This window comes from Lontra canadensis, unplaced genomic scaffold (genome assembly GCF_010015895.1).
Source record: "Lontra canadensis isolate GAN:19392208 unplaced genomic scaffold, GSC_riverotter_1.0 scaffold7, whole genome shotgun sequence".
Lineage (NCBI taxonomy): Eukaryota > Metazoa > Chordata > Mammalia > Carnivora > Mustelidae > Lontra > Lontra canadensis.
In genome coordinates this window covers 21,428,441-21,449,869 of record NW_022631001.1, presented here as the reverse complement: position 1 = coordinate 21,449,869, position 21,429 = coordinate 21,428,441, and the positions used below count along the sequence as shown (strand labels likewise).

Genomic DNA, 21,429 nt, shown 5'->3' with positions numbered 1-21,429 from the left:
AGAGGTTCTACTGACAGTAAAATGCTATCAAAGAACACTGCATGCTAGAGAGAAATCACTGATGAAAGCAAGAGTCCGCTGATATGGCAAACTTCACTGCTGTCTTATACCGAAAAACTGCCACAGCCACCCAGCCTTCAGCAACCACTACCCCTATCAGTCAGCATCCACACAAACATTGAGGTAAGACTCTGCACCAGCACAAAGATTGTGACTCACTGCAAGCTCAGATGATGGTTAGCATTTCTTAGCAGTATTTTTTAATTAACGTATGTACACTGTTTTTGTAGACATAATGCTATAGCACACTTAACACACTACAGCATAATGTAAATATAACTTTTATAATCACTGGGAAATGAAAAATTCCTTTGATTCATTTTATTGTGATATTTGCTTTACTGGGGTGGTGGGTTTGTCTGAACAAACACGTAGCCAAATGCAAGCATGTCTGATACATTTTCCTTTCCTTTTGCTTTCTATTACCTTTTCTTTTCCATACTGACCAAAATTTATCCATATCCACTTAATATATATTGGGCTTGTCATTCATTGGGTGATAAAGGGGCAACTAATTCCTGCTGAGGCTTGATTTCTTTATAATTTTCTTCTTCTAAACCAAGACTTAATTTTAAAATAGGATAGTGGTTTCAGAGTGTGCTCAAATCTTATATATCTATGATAAATTAACACAAACAGCTTAAAGAGCAAGCTGGAAACACCCACTGTAAAGCCTGAAGAAATACACTCTGTAACAGAGTAATTCTGCTTATAGACAATATACTTACATACACTAAATGGAAAAAAATAAACATGAGTATTTATTATAGCACTGCTATGAAACTGCAAAATTAGAAATAATCTAAATATCCTTCAAACAGGAAAGTGAATAACCACTATATAGCAAGTAACAGAAAAGAAATTACATGGATCAATATGATAAATTTCAGAAATAGAATGATGAATGAAAACAGCAAGACGCAAAAGGACAGGTAGTATGATAAGATTCGCACAAGTTATAAAATGCACAAAATGATGCTACAATATTGATATGGCTACATACACATGTAGCAAAATCATAAACATAAGAATGTTTCATAGGACTGTGGCCATGCCTGGAAAATGAGGGGAAAAGAATAGAATGGAAAATGAGGGGAAAATACCTGTTTCTATTACATTTTTAATCAAAGGCAAATTTTAACAATATCTAAGTGTTTTATATTTTATACTATGTTGTTTATTTCAACACTTTCATTAAAAATTAAGAGAGATGAGTCAGACAAACTTTCATGCTCTGGTGCCACTTCCACACTGGTTAGTTAGGAGACCTTGGAAAAACTATCTTTCCACATTTCTTTAGACTCTAAACTCTCTCAAAGTGAAATACAAATACCTATTGTCAAGAAACTGCCATGGGGCGCATGGGTGGCTCAGTTGGTTGAGCGACCACCTTTGGCTCAGGTCATGATCCTGGAGTCCTGGGATCGAGTCCCACATCGGGCTCCCTGCTTGACAGGGAGTCTGCTTCTCCTGCTGACCTCTCTCTTCTCTTATTCTCTCTCTCTCACTCTCAAATAAAAAATAAATAAAATCTAAAAAAAAAAAAAAAAGAAAAGAAAAGAAAAGAAACTGCCGTGAAGGCTGCCTGGGTGGCTCAGTCTTAAGCATCTGAGTCTTGGTCTCAGGTCAGGTGATGATCCCAGAGTCATGGGATTGAGCCCCAAGTTGGGGTCTGTACTTGACGGAGTTTACTTGAGGATTCTCTCCTCCTCTCTCTGCCCTTCCCACAATGTGTACTCTCCCCTCACCTTCTCCCGTCAAATAAATAAATAATCTCAAAGGGAGGGAAAAAAAAAAAACTAAAGGAATTGCTGTGAGGTTTTTTTTTTAAATGAAGCCAATGAAGCACTTTGTCCAATATTTGGGAGCTATTATTATTATTAATTATTTGGCCCCTTCTTACCATAAACTTTAGCCACATTAGGAAATGCAGTGTTCCATAAGAGACTCTTAATCTCACAAAACAAACTGAAGGTTGAAGGGGGCAGGGGGTGTGGAGAGGGTGGTTGGGTTATGGACATTGGGGAGGGTATGTGCTATGGTGAGTGCTGTGAAGGGTATAAGCCTGACAATTCACAGACCTGTACCCCTGGGGTAAGTAATACATTATATGTTAATAATTTAAAAAAAGAAAATACAGTGTTTCCCAAAGATGCCATCATTGCTTAGAAAGCCATTTCTACTCTTCTTTACCTTGCAATTCCTCTCCTTCCCAATTTGTAAAACAATTAAAATATCAGTAACTATCCCCTATGATTGTTAATGATTATAGAAAGATGCACTCCATGATAATCATTACTATTGGCCATAATAATGTCATAATCATTATTATTGTTACATTATTGGGAAAATCTTAACATCTGTCAAGCCCAGTTAAACATCACTTGATTTTATGTAGTTTTATCTGAGTTTTTCCCCTCCTAAGAATTAACCACTCCCTGTCCTGTGTCTGCATACTGTTTTCTATAGGGTTTTATAATAGCACTATTACCCTAAGTTCCAATTTTTTAAAAAAGATTTTATTTACTTGAGGGGCGCCTGGGTGGCTCAGTGGGTTAAGTCTGTGCCTTCGGCTCAGGTCATGACCTCAGGATCCTGGGACTGAGCCCTGCACCAGGTTCTCTTCTCAATGGGGTGCCTGCTTCCCCCTTTCTCCCTGCCTGCTTCTTTGCTTACTTGTGATCTCTCTGTGTGTCAAATAAATAAATAAAATCTTAAAAGAGAAAGATTTTATTTATTTGAAAGAGAGCGAGAGAGAGAGAGCATGAGCAGGGGTAGTGGCAGGGGAGAAGCAGGCTCTCCACTGAGCAGGGAGCATGATGAGGGGCTCCATCCCAGGACTCCGGGATCATGACCTGAGAGGAAGGCAGATTCTTAACCAACAGAGCCACTCAGGTGCCCCCTGAAATTACAGTTACTTATTTACAAATCTCTCTTATTAGTCTAACGAACTACGCCACTGTTAAGAGTTATGATTACCTGCGGTAAGACACTCAAACATCCCCTGGTTATACTGAATAAATTGAAATGGCAATAAATTCTAGCCTTGTGTTGATAAATTACATCAACACAATTTAAGATGTAGCTTTTACTGATACAAAGTCTTCTTATACATTATGCATACTATATAACTATTTGATTTACTATTCTTCTAATTTATCTGACCAACTTACAGAGATTTCGGCAAAGACATGACACATTTAATAGCTGTTCAGGTATACTGCACTTGACAATTAATAAATACACTTATGCCAGAGACCATTTAAAAAATAAGAAAAAAAATGAAAGGCCCTTGGGGCGCCTTGGTTGCTCAGTGAAGCCTCTGTCTTCAGCTCAGGTCATGATCCCAGGGTCCTGGGATCGAGCCCCACATCGGGCTCTCTGCTCGGCAGGGAGCCTGCTTCCTCCTCTCTCTCTTAGCCTCTCTCCCTGCCTACTTGTGATCTCTGTCAAATAAATAAACAAAATCTTAAAAAAAAAAAAAAGGCCCTAAACAAAAATGGGTTATGACAGGAACAGACAATTCAAAGATGACAAAATGTACAAACTCTCCTATCAATCAAAGAAATTGTCAAAAAACACTACAATTTTTTTTCAAAAAACACTACAATTTTTAATCAATCAATTTTTAATCAATTTCTTTAGTAAGAACATTCAAAAACTTCTAAGAGTATGCTGAAAGGAACATGTTCATTCACGGACAGTGTTAGTACAAACTGGTACAACTACTCAGTAATCAATATTTATCAGGTGCTTAAATTATATGCAGAACTTTCTTCTTTAAAAATTTTTTTTAAAAAGAAATTTTTAAAGACGGGAAAATCCTCATAGTGGAGTAAGTACTTTTTGTACTTATTATATATATAATTGCATTTATCACAAAATCTCAATTCTAATTAAATAAATAAACAACCATGCCTAAAATAAACAATGCAAAGAAAGAAATCACAATATTAACAGTGGTTTTTCCCTCTTGGTCATAAGACAATGAATAACTTTTATTTTTTGCTTTACACTTCCCCAAGTTTTCTAGAGCGAACATGTATTTTCTCTACAGTGAGATAAATTATAAGCAACCCAAGTGTAAGAAACCCTGGTTTGCCCAAGACTGAGGGGTCTTCTAGGACACAGGACATGCCATGCTAAAACAGACAATCCTAGACAAGAGAGGACAGATAACTGGTCACACTATTCTCATTCATGATGACTTGTCATTAAAATTAAATATGTATACACTACTGTTTCTACAATAGTACTGTTAAATGTCTCTGGAACCAACTCTCATTCTGTTTATCAACGAGAGTAAAATGTGTTGACCATTTTGCAAGACAGCCAATTAGGGCTTAAGGAACATTAAATGATAGCAGAGCAATGCACCACGAAAGCAACCCTTCAGATTCAGCATTCATAATTTAGGTAAGTAAGTTTATATTAACCTTTTTAACATACATTCAAAATTAATTGGCAGTAAACAGGTACAACATACCTACCATGAGCAGAGATCTGTATCAGCTACTGGGGATACAGAAAGGAGTAAGACTGGGAGGTATTACAATAAAGTCATGGTCACCAGCTATCTCTGAGACACTGCCACTGCCAGTAACTTTCCTACATTTCTCGAGGATTAACTATCTCAATGTTCTTCACTATCCTCACACCTGCAATCTCTCCGCTATGTCCACATTTTGAGATGATTCCATCCTCCATTTCAGAGAGAAAATAGAAGCCATGAGGCAGAAGCTCCTTCCCATCTCCTGACCTGTAAACCTACTCCTGTTAAAATAGAGATTTATTTTAAGCTAAGCCCAATCCTTCTATCTATGTTTTGGATCTTATCTCCTCTAGTCTACTCAGGAAGGGTTTTTTTGTTTGTTTGTTTAAAAGATTTTTATTTTTTTGAGAGAGAGAGAGAACACAGAAGGAGAGGGAGAGGGAGAAGCAGACTCCCTGTTGAGCAAAGAGCCCAATATAGGGCTCAGTGCCAGGACCCAGAGATTATGACCTAAGCCAAAGACAGCCACTCCAATGACTGAGCAATCCAGCCCCCCAGGAAGGGTTTTAACAATGTTATCATCTCACTTGTTTTAATGGGACCTCAGTAGCTGTCTTATGCCAAGTAGTTGAAAGAAGACCAAGGAGAGAAACAAGAATTGTTTGGGTATTATTTTAAGAGAATTCATGATAAAAGCTTTTCAAGGTCATCTCATTTTATTCAGATTTTAAAAAGCATTCTCAATAAACCACAAGGCCCTATACAACCCCCACACCACTCTCCCCCACCTCCCACAGCCTGACCTCCCTGACCTCATTTCTTCCTGTATTATAATACCCTTCACTCATTCAGCTTCAGCTGTATTACTCACCTTACTATAATACAGGAGCCAGCAAATTTATTCTGTAAAGGGTCAGATAGTAAATATTTTAGTCTATATAGCAACTATTCAACTCTACCTTTGTAGTAAGACAGCAACTATGGACAATAAGACACGAAAAGAAACAATACATTCTAACAAAAGAATAGCAAACCAGGTGGTACCTGGGTGGCTCAGGTCATAATCCCAGGGTCCTGGGATCAAGCCCCATGTGCACTTCACGCTCTCCCTTCCCTTGTACCCCTCTCCCCTACTTGTGTGTTCACAAGCACTCTCTCTCAAATGAGTAAATAAAATCTTTAAACAAAAAAGAAAGAATAGCAGGCCCTTTAGCCTACAGTCCTTACTCTGCCAATCTCTGTCCTAACATATTAAGTAGATAATGCTTCCCCCTCAGGGTCTTGCTCTAGCCAATCCTTTAGTTTTTACTCAAGTGTCACATTTTCAGTGAGTCCTTTTCTAACCCCCAATCTAAAGTTACACCCTCCCTCATCCCCCAATTATTTTACCTCCATAGCTCCTTATGATCATCTAATACACTGATTGTTTATTGTCTACCTCCCCATACTTTGTAAGGCTAGAAGTCAATTGATTTTGTTTACAGGCTTATTCCCAACTACCAAGAATAATATATGATATACAGCATGTACTCAATAAATATTTGTTGATTGCAATGAATGAATGAAATATTATAGGTAAAGTATCAACCATACTTATGAGAAGAATATATTTTTACAACTGAAATATTTTGTTTGGCAAAAAAACTTAACATTTTAAAGATGTTGACAGATTTTACAGTTTCCAAAAGGGGCCCAAAATACTGCACTTATCAGTTGATTTTATCAGTATCATGTGCCTAATGGACAAGTAATAGGAGCTACCTACACTAACACATTGGTACAACCAATTTACTACATGCTAAAGGGATATGAATTGGTGCCAGTTTTTTAAATTTATTTATTTATTTATTTATTTATTTATTTGACAGAGAGAGAGAGCGCGCGCACGCAGGAACACACAAGCAGGGGGAGTAGCAGGTAGAGGAAGAAGCAGGCTCCCCACTGAGCAGGGAGCCCAGCAAGGGGCTTGATCCCAGAACCCTGAGATCATGACCTGAGCAGAAGGCTGCCGCTTAACTAACTGAGCCACCCAGGTACCCTTGATGCCAATTCTTTTATAATTTATTTAAAAATTACACGGTTGGGGCGCCTGGGTGGCTCAGTGGGTTAAAGCCTCTGCCTTTGGTTCGGGTCATGATCCCAGCGTCCTGGGATGGAGCCCCACATCGGGCTCTCTGCTCAGCGGAGAGCCTGCTTCCTCCTCTCTCTCTCTGCCTGCCTCTCTGCCTATTTGTGATCTCTGTCTGTCAAATAAATAAATAAAAATCTTAAAAAAAAAATTACACGGTAGATATCTAACAGAGGCTTTATTTATAATTAAGTATAACAAAATAAAGAAAGCCACACAAAACAAGTAACATCTTTTTTTTTTTTTCAGTGCAAAAAGTTGCTTTTATTAAAGCAAGGGGACGCGACCTGTGGACAGGAAGAGCTGCGTTAGGGTTGTGAGGAGTGACTGATTATATACTTTTAAGATGGGAGAGTAGGAATAAAGGGAGTTTCCAAAATGATTTCCTTACATTAAGGAAGACTTACAGGATCCTGGAGATCTGGCTATTGTTAAGCTAAGGTTGCTTTTTGTCTCTAGCAAGGCATCAACTTTAAGGAAGCTGTGAACTCCTTGAGGACTGTCATATTCTGCCTGTCTCAAGCACCAATCTGTCATGTCAATTAGAAACCCAGAAATATTTCTGTGGCGATCTGGAAGGCATACACAGTGAACAAATAACAGATTAATAAATTATTAGAAGGCAAATAGGAACTAGGACCTTGCCAGCTATTTTGCAAGCCCTACACATGCCTCTTCCCAAGAATTCCCTCTCCCTACCAAGAAAAACAATTAACCTGACTTTTGTTAAGCACGTCCTTATTTTAGTTTTACCTGTGTATTATTTTCCTTTGTCTATCCCTTTAATTTTCTGTTGTCCCCTCCATCCTTTACTTTTCTTGAAATTATTTGTTCAAGTCACTGCATCATTTGTTCTATAATTTCCAGATGATGGTGACTGCACTCCGATGCTCCTCTGCCCTTTTTGTCCCTTGAATAGTCACTTTGATCTATAGCCTTCATCAGATTCCAGTTCAATTTTTGCAGCAAAACTACTTCAGTGATGGTGGGTTCTTTATCAAAAGGCATTAATGTCTGATTTATTTCCCTCTTTTTGTAATGTTAACAGATACTGATGCTCTCTATCTAAAACCTTTACCGGGAACTGCAGAATAGTGATATTCCCATTCTATCATTCCTTCATCAGTGACTTGCTGGAATAAATTCCATAAACTTTATGAATTCACTATTTTGTTATACAATGGTACAGTTCATATAGAAAAGGAAGGATAAGTAGTTTGCTTCTTTTCACTTATTTAACAATGTTCAAAACAATAATTTGATCATCACTGGAAATCTCCAAAGGTAACCAATTTTTCTTTTAGTATCATAATGAAATCATGGATTTAAGGCGTATTCATTAGGATCTCTAAATTGGCTTTTGAGTCTTTTTTTATTTCTTTTTTAAGTAGGCTCCATGCCTTCTGTAGAGCCCAATGTGGGGCTTAAACTGATGACCCTGAAATCAAGACCTGGCTGCAATCAATGTCTTAGTTTGGATGCTTAACCGACTGAGCCACCTACTTGTCCTAGCCCTTGAGTCTTTTTGACATGACTTGATAACATCCATACTACCACGAACGACAAAATGTTTCTTGGCTCATTCCCATTATGCCCCTGAATTGGTGGGAAACTTCTTCACAAATACAATCTAGGTGTTAAGGCTGATCACTACTGTTGGGTTGGACAGTTTCTAAGTTTTTTTAGTGGACAGAACTAGGAAATACACGTATATATTAAAAAAAAAGACTCATAAATTCATAATGCTATTTCAGTGTTTTCTTAATCTCTTTTATCTTACATCTTATAATCTACCCCCACTCTGAGAATCTTGGTTTTAAAGGACAACATGGGTGATATAATTAAAATATTATTACTTTTTCTTTCTCATGCTAGATATAAAACATTCTCAGAAAAACAGTATTGACACCATCATCAAACTGATTTAATAAAAAGTTAAGAGTTATTTGTGTATACTCTTCCCATTCTTTCTCCATCTGTCCTACTATAGCTCCACTGTCAAAACACATATCCATTAACGACTGACTACATATTATCTCATGATCTGCCACTTAGATGCAGCTACATGTAACCACAAATTTAATGCTCACCCAACATTCTTTTTAAAATCTTATTTTGAGGGGCGCCTGGGTGGCTCAGTGGGTTAAGCCTTTGCCTTTGGCTCAGGTCATGATCCCAGGGTCCTGAGATCGAGCCCCACATTGGGCTCTCTGCTCAGCCTGCTTCCTCCTCTCTCTCTGCCTGCCTCTTCACCTACTTGTGATCTCTGTCAAATAAATAAATAAAATCTTAAACAAAATAAATAAATAAAATCTTATTTTGAAATAAATTTAGACACACAGATATGTTACAAAAACAGTTCAGGTATATCTTCACACTGTTTTTCCTAAAGTTAACAACTTAGATACCTATAGTATAATTATAAAATCAGGAAATTAACAATAGTAACATACTATTAATTAAACAGATTTTATTTAAATTTTGCTAATTTTTCTCCAATGTCATTTCCATTTAAGCATCCAGGTCTCATTTTGTTCTTGTGTTTGTTCTTGTTTCCTCCAATCTGTGACCATTCCTCATTCTTTCCTTGTTTCTTCTGCTCTGACAGTTATTAGGATACCTCTTAATTTTGACTTTTAAATGTTTTCTCAATTTGAGATTGAGATTATATATTTTTGACAAAAATCCCACAAAAAGAGATGCTGTGCATTACATCAGAAAATATAGGATATGTCAATGCCTAATCATTTAGTTAAGGCACTGTTGGCTCTGGTTTTTACCATTTTTCTCCTTGTAACAAGTAGGTGTCTTCGGGAGCTACATTAAAATTATGCTAATATTCTGTTTCTCCATAAACTGCACCTTGTCTGCAACAATTATTACTGTAGAGTTTCCCTCATGGTGATCTGTATTTCCTTCATTCCTAATCCATACTTGTCTGCAGAGAAGGCTGTCCCTTCACCTCTATTTACTTATTTACACAATTATGTACTTATATAAGTAGAACTCATGGACATTTGTTTAAATCTACGGTTTAGGGGCGCCTGGGTGGCTCAGTGGGTTAAGCCTCTGCCTTCGGCTCAGGTCATGATCCTGAGGTCCTGGGATCAAGCCCCACGTCAGGCTCTCTGCTCGGCGGGGAGCCTGCTTCCCCCACTCTCTCTCTTGCTGCCTGCCTCTCTGCCTACTTGTGATCTGTCAAATAAAAAAAAAAAAAATCTTTACATCTATGGTTTAAATCTATCATTATATAAATTTGTAGCTAAAACAGTTTCTGCTTTCACTACTGAGAGCCACTTCTTATTGGCACCTGTACACTACTAACATGCCCCAATTTTTTTTTGAGCACGTCCTTAGACTCCGGCATTCTGTGATGTCTCAGGCTCATCTTGTATTCTCCCTGCCCGTCTCCAGAATCAATCTAAGGAGCACTAGCTTCTTTTATTGGAGAATGATATTTTGGAATAAAAATCTAGAGACTAAGAGTGCACATTACTACCAAGGTATCGTGATTCTTAAGATTCCTCTCATAAACAGAAGTAGGAAACATACATATGAATTAGTAACAAAAAAAAGAATATGTTTGTATGTATTTTGACAGCATCCACCACTGATATTATGTTAGTCATTCTGGCTATCTGAAGCTCATTCACTTGAAGATTTCTAAAACAGACCACAGATATTGGTAAGTTTATCGCAGTCTTTATTTGAAAGCCAGTTTGGCTGGACATATAATCCCTGGGTCACATTTCTGTTGCCTTACATATGTTATAGCATTTTATTCTATCATAAAGCATTGCTTTCAAATAGAGTGCTGGCAGTCCGATTTTCTTTCTGCTATAAGTCACATGGTCTTTTTGCCTGGATAACTGAAGCCTTTCTTCTTCAAATCCCAATAAATATGTCTTGATGTTCGTTGTTTTGGGTTGATTTTCCAAGGTACATAGTACCTTTTCTTTTTTTTTCTTTTTTTTTTTTAAAGATTTTATTGATTTATTTGACAGACAGAGATCACAAGTAGGCAGAGAGGCAGGCAGAGAGAGAGAGGGGGAAGCAGGCTCCCCACTGAGCAGAGAGCCCGATGCGGGGCTCGATCTCAGGACCCTGGGATCATGACCTGAGCCAAAGGCAGAGGCTTAACCCACTGAGCCACCCAGGCGCCCCTACATAGTACCTTTTCAATACGCAGTCTAACAACTTTGTTTCAGGAGGTTTTGTTAAGGACAGACTTCAGTATTTTTGTCTGCTCCCTTGCTTTGGTTTTGGTTTTCTTTTTTGTGGAGACTTGTTGGATTTTCTTTCTCATCTTCAAATCCTATCTCTTTCTGTCAAATCTTTATCTCTTTCTTCATTTATTTTTGATTAAAAAAAAATACACAGCTTTCCGTTTCCCATTTGGCCAAGGCACTGATCCTTGAGTTTGTTCACTCTAATGTTTCTCCTGGATCTGGGAAAAATCTTGATTATTCTGAGTTCTACCACCTATGAATTATAGTTTTCACGTTCTGTGGGAATGTCTTTAGGATAAGTGTTTATTCTTATAATCCTGTGGGATTTTCTTTGATCCTTTTTAGTTGCTTATTTTTCTGTCAAACAGATTATTTTTCTAATTTCATAGCTCTAGAGTTCCCTACTTGTTATTTTTTGTGAGATATTAAAATTTAAAGTGATTTACTTAATGAGATGAATGAACCCTATTCCTTTCTCATACTTTTATTTGGAGCTTCTTTTTTGCATGCCTATACTGTCCCTGTCCTACTTAATTTGGATTCTGTTCCTAGCAGTTTGGACAAAGCTCAGTGTGGAGTTTATTCTGGAAGGGAGGTCTGGCTGGAGAAGTCTGAGAATTCCCAAGCACCCCAGAGCCTCTTTAAGACCTTAGTTTACAATACTGTCTACAGTTTTTAATTTTTGCTATTAATATGTTCCTTTAATGAAGAAATTTGTAGAGACTCAAAAACAATGCCACTGCCATTTTCCCAAATGTGAATTTTCCCAAATTGTGAATGATAACTTCAATTTTTCCTTCTAATTCGAGTCACAACAAACTTAATCAGAACAGCAATAGTTAATCTAACCATAAGATTTCTTTCGCTCTTCTCCTTCCTTCCCACTTTCCCTTCCTCCTTTCCTCTCCAGTAAGCACAAATGATTCACATAAGCCTGGGTGGCTCAGTCATTAGCTCAGATCATGATCCCAGGGTCCTGGGATCAAGGCCTGCATCAGGCTCCCAGCTCAATGGGATGCCTGCTTCTCCCTCTCCCACTCCCCCTGCTTGTGTGCCCTCTCTCACTGTGTGTCTCTCTCAAATAATAAATAAAATCTTAAAAAAAAAAAAAAAGAAAAGAAAAAGAAAAAGAAGCAACATGGTCTGTGTTCTATTGTTCCTGGCATAAAAATAAAAGAAATGCAAACTTCAATGTATTTTGTCCTTCACCTGACAATTTGAGGCAGGCCTAACATAAAGAAGGAATGATGGTGATGATAAAAAATAATATATTTTCTTTTGTTTTTATAAAGGAAACTAAGATATCGTTAACAAGGTGACAATAACACTTCTATTTATCTGCTCTCTCTATACTTTTCTGTATGGAACACTATTTAACATGGTAATATGAAAGTGGATGATTTGGGGGGCACCTGGGTGGTTCAGAGGGTTGAGCTACTGCCTTCAGCTCGGGTTGTGATCTTGAGGTCCTGAAATAGAGACCTGCCTCAGGTTCTCTACTCAGCAGGGTTCCTGCTTCTCCCTCTCTCTTGCCTACTTGTGATCTCTGTCTGTCAAATAAATAAATAAATCTTAAAAAAAAAAAAAGGTGGATTATTTTGTGCCAAGTACAAGGACCTTTTAAAACCCATCCATGGTACACCTGGTTGGCTCAGTTGGTTAAGTGACTGCCTTTGGCTCAGATCTTGATCCTGGTGTCCCAGGATCGAGTCCCGGCATTCGGATCCCTGCTCAGCAGAGAGTCTGCTTCTCCCTCTGACCCTCCCCACCTCATGTTCTCACTCTCTCATTCTCAAATAAATATTTAAAAATAAATAAATAAAAAATAAAATCCACCCATAAGTCTCTAGATTAAACACCCATACCATATCAAAACACTTCTTTGTAGCTGTAACAATTAGTACCCACCCTTTCTATGGAAGGGGCTACAAACTCTAATGGCCACAGGAACCAGGCAAAAAAACATAAATGAGGGTAAGAAAAATATAAAGCTAGAAATACAAATTGTTTTTATTGAACATAATATAAATTATGTGTAATGCTGGTGATTGGTTTTTTTTTATGTTTTGAATCTTAAAAAGCTACTAAAGTTTTATTATTTTATTTCTTAATTTAATTTATTATTTTATTTCTTAATTCATTATTCCTTTGATTTGGAATCAGAAACTGGATCACTGTTTCCGGGACCAGGGACTTGTCATTACGACAGTGTTGGATCCAGTATGCAGTCAGCACTGTTATACACAACACAAAATCTGGCCTTGGGTCATTTAATAGGGAGTTTACTACTATATATTTAATGCCAGTAAACAGCTGCTGGTGAGCATGAACACTGATAGAATTTTGTATACAGGGAATCTACTTTCAGGATTTTTACATAATTTTTGTAATCGAATGCCATCATTATTTAGTTTTCAGTACTGCCCTAGTAAACTTAGTTTATATTACTTTAGAAAGGCAAACTGAACAATATTAATTTTCCTTCTTAAATTTGAAGTCAGAGAATCTATTTCACGATTCAGGCCATCATATCCATTTCTGGATACTAACTACAGTAGGAAAGTGGGCCAGGTTACTCTATATCTGCTACATTTCCTATTGAATCAAGTTCATGAAAATGAGTGAATCAACTAATAAAATTATAATATCCAAAGTGTTCAATTTTATTGCCAACTTGAGTCTTTGAGAAAATATTAGTTGATAAGGCTAGATTTTTTTTTTTTTTGCCTAAATGATATTAAAAATATACCCCTCCCCCCCTCCGCCAAGGCTTCCTAATACCACATCATGGCTAAGCCATCTATGGGCCACAGGAGTCCCAAGACAGCATTTTTAAAAATAAAAGAACAGGGACGCCTGGGTGGCTCAGTTGGTTGGACGACTGCTTTCGGCTCAGGTCATGATCCCGGAGTCCCGGGATCGAGTCCCGCATCGGGCTCCCAGCTCCACGGGGAGTCTGCTTCTCCCTCTGACCTTCTTCTGGCTCATGCTCTCTCTCACTGCCTCTCTCTCAAATAAAATAAATAAATAAATAAATAAATAAAAGAACAAAACTTTATTGTGTCATTATATGGGTGTTTTTTGTGTGTAAAAAAGTTAAAAATGAAACCTCACAGTCATGGTAATTAACCTTTTGAACAGGATAACTCTTAGAGATTGACTCATAGGTCAATCAATTTTTTGCAAAATGAATGAACCATACAATACAGTATTTTTCTATACTATGAGGCTTGATGATCTGCAGTGACCATGAGGAATCTTCTTCAGTTCAGCTAAGCATTCAGATTCACAAGACTACTACAGATCACACTGCATGAGTCTACCAACATGGATGTAAGACAGCTTGCCAACAGGTGTTGGGGCTTAAAACCTGGTATAGGCTTTGCCACAGTCTATACAGCAATTCATATGGGCATCTAGGAGCTATCTTCTCCCAGCTGACAACTTCAGGAGCAAGTATATAGGATTCACATTGCGTAGGTGTGGGAACTGCTTTGTCTTTAAATGCCTCATGTTCTGTGGTGCCTGGGTGGCTCAGTTAAGCATCTGCCTTCGGCTCAGGCCACGATCCCCAGATCCTGGGATCAAGTCCTGCATCAGGCTCCCTGCTCAGCGGAGAGCCTGCTTCTCCCTCACCCTCTGCTGCTCCCCCTGCTTGTGCTCTGTCAAATAAATAAATAAATAAATACAATCTTTAAAAAAAGTCTCTATAAAATGTCATCATCTCAAATTTAAGCTTTATGTTAGATATGATCACAACAGCCAAAGGAAGATCACGTCTAGTTAACTTTTTCTAAGTATGACCTATTTAGATGTTTTTTTAAAGATTTTATTTTTAAGTAATTGCTACCCCCAACATGGGGCTCAAATCTACAACCCCGAGATCAAAAGTCACATGCTCCACCAACTGAGCCAGTGCATTGCCCCTACATTTGTATTTTAAAATTTCCCCTCAATACACAAAAAGCCATCTCCTAAAGTTGGGGTTCATTAAGGAACCATATCCAAATTAGCTCTTGTCATTTAAAAAGATTAATCAATGCTACAAATAAATCACTATGGGTACTATTATTATCTGTGCTTTCATCAACTACAATATAGAATATAAGAAATGACTTAAATTCTTGTCCTTCTGTTCATAGTAATCTATTCACTATGAACAAGTGTATTTGCATTTGCACTTATGTATATAAATGCTCAGTCTAGTTGGGACACATTTTTTGCTGGACACAAACTCAATGTTGAAAAAAATAGTTTTGATTCATATGTAATATTTTTTTCTTAAAAATCTGTAACAGCTCATCAACCACTGAGTAATATATGGAATTGTTCAATCACTATATTGTATACTTGAAACTAATATAACACTGTATGTCCAAGTACAATGGAATTAAAAGAAAAGATATACAGATATCTATATATATCTCTATACATCGATATATATAGATATATATACGTATCGATATATAGATATATATATATAGATATCTGTATATCTTTTCTTTTAATATTGAGTCATTTAATAGGGAATTTACTACCATATATTTAATGCCAGTAAACAGCTGCTGGTGAGCATGAAATATTAGCAAATACTGATAGAATTTTGTATACAGGGAATCTACTTTCAGGATTTTTACATAATTTTTGTAATTGAATGCCATCATTATTTAATTTTCAGTACTGTACTAGTAAACTTAGTTTATATTACTTTAGAAAGGCAAACTGAAAAATATCGATATATATCGATATGTATATATATCTATATACATAGATACATACAATGAACCATACAATATAAGATTTTTCTGTACTATGAGGCTTGATGATCTACAGTGCCCATGAGGAGTCTTCTTCAGCTAAGCATTCAGAAACAAATCTTAGCATTAAGAAACAAATCTTAAAACTGCAGTTCTCCCCTTGTCCCTCGTAATTTCTCCATTAGGTATCTTTTCCCTTACCCATCATATTACTACAGTACTGTTTCATAACACTATATGTATGGACTGAATTATTCCCCCCTTAAACTCATGTTAAAGCCCCCATCCCCAATGTGACTATTTGGAGATGGGCTCTTAATGAGATAATTATTGTTAAATGACATAAAAAAGGTAGAGCCACAATCAATAGGGCTGGTGCCCTTTTAGAAAAGGAAAAATACCAAATCACTCTCTCACTACACACACAAATAGAGGCCACATGAGGCAGAGAGAAGGAAGCCATTTGTAAGGCAGGAAGAAAGCCTTCACCAGAACTTGAGTCTGCTGGCACTCCATCTGGGACTTCTAGCCTTCAAAACTGGGGGAAAATAAATCTCCCATGTTAAAGTCACCAAGCTCGGTATCTTGTTACGGCAGACAGGGCAGACTAAGATAATAGATTAAGTTGTATTATTTTGCCATGTTGAATTTAGACTTTATATCAGAAATCACATTAGTAATGGCCACCAGAGAATCATCTGTAGCTTACTTTTGTAACCACAGGAATATTCTTCACTGCTGCCAACAAGTCACCTTCCCATTTTTCTTTCTCTTGTTTTTTCAATATGTGACAGATACATGAATATAATAATTTTTTTACTTTAACTATATCATAAGAAAAACAAAATGTAAGTACTAGGCTAAGCAACTGAGACTAAGCCCAATTTCAAGGGACACAGAGAGGACTAAGGTAAACTGGAGAATGCAAATTCTAAGGAGAGTCAAACATCACTCAGGTACAGCTCACTGCTGATAAGCAAAAACAAACCTCCATTGTTATCAGCTCTTCTAATTTCCAATTTTATTTTATTTTATTTTTTTAAAGATTTATTTATTTATTTATTTGACACACAGAGACCACAAGTATGCAGAGAGGCGGGCAAGTAGAGAGAGGAGAAGCAGGCTCCCCGCTGAGCAGAGAGCCCGATGCGGGGCTCGATCCCAGGATCCTGGGATCATGACCCGAGCCGAAGGCAGAGGCTTTAACCCACTGAGCCACCCAGGTGCCCCCTAATTTCCAATTTTAAATTTTCACAGCAAGTTCAAATTAAAAAAACAAAACAAAACAAAAAGCAACCACACACATGTGGAAACATGTTCTCACAAAAATCTGTACATGAATGTTCACGGTGCCATTACTCATAATAGCCAAAAAGTGAAAACAAGTCAAATGTCCATCAACTCATGAGTGAATTAACAAAATGTGGTGTATCTATATAAGGAAATATTATTCAGTCATAGGGGTAGGTAAAAAGTGGCAAGTGACTGCTTAATTATTATAGGGTTTCTTCATGCGGTGATAGAAATCTTCTATAATTAGATGGTGGTGATGGTTGCACAACATTGTGAATATACAAAAAAAAAAAACCTGAATGGTATACTTCAAAATGCTGACTTTCACCTTAATTAAAAACAAACAAAACAAAAAACAAAGGAGCACTGTATAAACAAAACAAAACAAAAAAAGTTTTCAGGCCAAATCAGGTTTGTAAGCTGCCTATCTACAATTTCTATTCTCTATTAAAGATTCTCAAGTGGTAGTCTTTACCCATTCTGCATATAGGCAGAAGTGTATGATACAAAAGCTAACAAAAGGAAAGTCTTTTTCCAATTAGCAGAAAGAAACCGAAGGTTAGGATTTCCCTCAACTTTGTTTTTCCTCATACTTCTTTTTTAGTGTTCTGGTACCTTCCAAATTAGAATACAGTATCTAACATGGAGTGAAAATATACATTAAGCTTTATGGTGTCCTAGAAGAATAGTAACTTCTGGTAGTATACCACCAAACAAGATATTCTGGGTCTTAAACAGAGAAGGGCTTACGTTATACCTAACACTTGCTTTGAAATCTATCATCTATCACAGTTTGAGAAGAACAAGTCAGCAAGTATTTGAGAGCTTCAAGCTTGGTAGTATGCCTGACCCTAATATAAGTAGGAAAAAAAAATAGTATTTAATTAAGTGCTAGCAGAACTTAGAAAAAGATCAAAATTCTGAGATTCCAGATGGCCCTGAATGACTAGAATTTCCAGAGTGAAAGAAAAGTATCTCAGAGAGATAAAAGCATGATAAAGACACAGAAGGAATGCCCAAGACACAAGGAGAAAATGCATCTAGATAACCCAGAACTAGTGATGATGTAGAAAACTAGTGGGAGGGGCGCCTGGGTGGCTCAGTGGGTTAAAGCCTCTGCCTTCGGCTTAGGTCATGATCCCAGAGTCCTGGGATTGAGCCCCGCATCAGGCTCTCTGCTCTGCAGGGAGCCTGCTTCCCTTCCTCTCTCTCTGCCTGCCTCTTTTCCTACTTGTGATCTCTGTCAAATAAACAAATTAAAAAAAAAAAAAAAAAAAACTAGTGAGAGATAACACTAGAAACATCATTCGAGGCCAGACTGTGAGATTCTGAATGCCAGTTTAAGAAATTCAGACTTTTTTCAGACCTTTGAAATAAAAAATGATTTAATTACTCAGTGAATGTCTTAAGACATATGATGCCATCTTTGGATCTTTTCTTTGCTTATTTTTATAAGTAATTCATTTCTTCTTGGCACTTACACAAAAAAAAAATTTTTTACTAAGGTTAGATACAAAGAATTTACTAAGGTTAGATACATAGCAATTCAACAAACAAAGAAAAATCTATTTTAGCTGCAAGAATGAGAGTAGCTGTTTTATTCTTTCCGCAGTTCCTGTTTATTTTTTTCCTTCCTGATGTTTGATTTCCAAATATTCCTGCCCAAAGGCAATGTTTATTTACGTCTGAAAGTAATAAAAATGACAAGCCAGAATCCCATTTCTTTGGTCTTGCTTGGAAAAGAACACAATAACTACATCTAAGAGGATGGAGTAAGAGGGGGGGCTTTAGGGGTTGAATAAAAATGTCGACTCCCACAAATTATGTGTTTCTGTAGCATCTAAAGTACACAAACTCCAGAGAAAGAACAAAGACTGCCCAGGTGTGAACACTGGGTATGCCACTAACAGGCTGCATGACCCTGGGAAAGTCACTCAAATCTCTCCTTTGACTCCCTTTGCTCATTTGGAAAAAATAAAAACAAATCACAAAAAACCCCACAAAAAAACCCGAAATACTACCTACCTATCATACCTAACAGAGTGGTTGTGAAGATTATATGACTTAACACACGTAAAGCACTGAGCACAGTACTTGGCACAAGGTCAATGGTATGTGGGTATATTTTACCCACTGTAGTGTAAGCTTCACAAAAGCAAGGATTTGTCTTTCCTTATTGAAGTCTCATGTCTAAAATGGTGCTTAACACATAGCAGGTATACAGTAAGTATGTCCTAAATGAGTAAGCAACATTTTGCTATTGGAGTAACAGAAGAGAAACATAAGAGACACTATTTAAAAGAGAAAGGGGAAAATCAAAGAAGGTTAAATGTCTTACTCCTCTTCCTTTGCTACTTTTTAAACAGATGTCCCCCCCACCCAGCCTCTCTGTTAACTGTGTTTAGTGTTAAAATATCAGTATTCACTGAGGAATATTTTCAGGAACAGCTGTCTGAAAGACTCTGCTGTATTTAAATAAATACAAGGTTAGGAGGAAACTGCCTCTGTAACCTTGCTAAACAAAGTGTGATTCTCTGACCAGCAGCCTGAGCATCACCTAGGTCCTTGGTAACTAAAATGGCAAATCATCAACTTCACACAAGACCAATGTACTCAGTGTCTGCACTGTAAAAAGATCACCAGATAAACAGCATGCATATTAAAGTTTGAGAAGTACAGCCCTAGATTACTGTAGTTGAAAAGTAGAGGTGATACAAGACCAGGGTTCAAATCTAGACTCTGACCGTTTATTATATATAGGACCCAGGGCAAGTTTATAAACTTACCCATTACCTCATCTATAAAATTAAAACCATAATAACAGCAGTTCCCTCAAGAAGATGCTATGATGACTGAAAATGCATGTGTAGTGTTTGGTGGACTGCAAAGTAACAAAGCTAGGGGGAATGTAAAATGGCCCAGCAGCTGTAAAAAGTGGTATGGCAGATCTGCAAGCTATCATATGATCCAGCAATTCCACTTCTAGGTATATACCCAAAAGAAGTGAAAACAGTGACTCAAACAGCTATTTGTACACCCATGTTCCTACCAACAATATTCACAACAGCCAAAAGGTAGAAGAAAGCCAGCTGTCCACAGACAGATGAATAAACAAATGTGATAAATATACAGCGGAATATTATTCAGCCTATCATTATGCTCAGTGAAATTAGCCAGTAAAATATTCTATGAACAAATATTCTAAGATTTCTTGGACAGAACATCCCAAGAGTTAGGCAAATTCACAGAGATGGAAAGCAGAATAGTGGATGCCAGGGGCTGGGGGGTGCAGGGGTAAATGAGGAGTCAGTATTTAACTGTCAGAGTTTCAGATGGGGAAGATGACTCTGGAGATGGACGGTGGTGACAGATGCCCAACAATGTGAATGCACTTAATGCCATGGAATTGCATACTTAAAAATGGTTAAAATGATAAATTTTATGTTATGTATATTTTACTACAATAATAAAAGAGTTCAATAAAGTATCTTTGCATTTTTAAAATTAGCAAAAAATACGTTGTGATGATCTGAACACTTTTTATTTAAATTTTATAAATGTACAATATAAAAGAGGAAATGTACTCAATGGCCTTTTGCTGCTTATTTTTCATTAAAGAAAAGAAAAATCAATCTCCCTCTACCGGAAGACTTCCAATTTTTCAAACTGAAAGAATTCTAATTAATATAGTTGGAAATAGAAGTGGAAGAAGAGAGAAGAAATTACAAAACAAAGCAAAACAAAACACACAAAAAAAAACCTTGTTTAGGTGCTTCTTCCTCCTTTTTAGTCTCCTCATCCTCTAAGCTGGGACTTTCCCGGGAAGAGTTGTCCTGTTGGCTAGAGTTTTTCAGTAGCACAGGATCAATCTGTGCTTTCAGGAGGGCAAGAGTCTCAGCCAACTCGTTTCGATTTCTAAATAAGGGAAAAAAACAAAACAGCATAAAAATCTTAATCCTGTCCTAAAGAGCTTTCAGAATAATACTTTTAGAAATTAGAATTTTAAAAAGAAAAACACATTTAAGAACATCCAAAACACTGGTACACCTCATCTTAATTAACCTTGAATCTAACTAACTATTAGGAAAGAAAAGCATATGAAAATATGTTATTTTCCAAAACGGAAGAAACGTATACCCTACGGATTAAAATGGCAATGTGAATCTCTCTGGCTGAAAAGAACAGCAGGAACAAAATTAAACAAAAATCAAAGTTAGATAATTTTTAAAAGTCCTATGTAATCTCTAAAGAGTACAAAAGCAATGTAAAATTTCCTTGAAGAAGCACTTTTTTAAACAAAATGGATCACATTCTTGATTCATTTGTGAATAAGAACTTTGTTCTACCTAGAGAAAGAATAACATTTGATACTGTTACAAAATTATGATCTAGGTCTGAGTAATTATAGCAAAGTCAGCTCTTAGAACACAGCTAAAAAACCTAAGAATTTGGGAAACTGAATGTTGTTCT

At 36.9% G+C, this 21,429-nt stretch overlaps 1 protein-coding gene across 3 annotated transcripts in view; it reads right to left on the bottom strand.

Annotated features, from left to right (window-relative positions):
• RSF1 (remodeling and spacing factor 1) overlaps positions 1-21,429 on the bottom strand; it is a 156,716-nt gene that overhangs the window by 38,412 nt on the left and 96,875 nt on the right. For all 3 annotated transcript variants that reach the window (XM_032852988.1, XM_032852987.1, XM_032852989.1), the window contains one exon: positions 20,720-20,874. In XM_032852988.1, the coding sequence (XP_032708879.1) occupies positions 20,720-20,874 (155 nt within the window). The remainder of the gene's footprint in view (positions 1-20,719; positions 20,875-21,429) is intronic.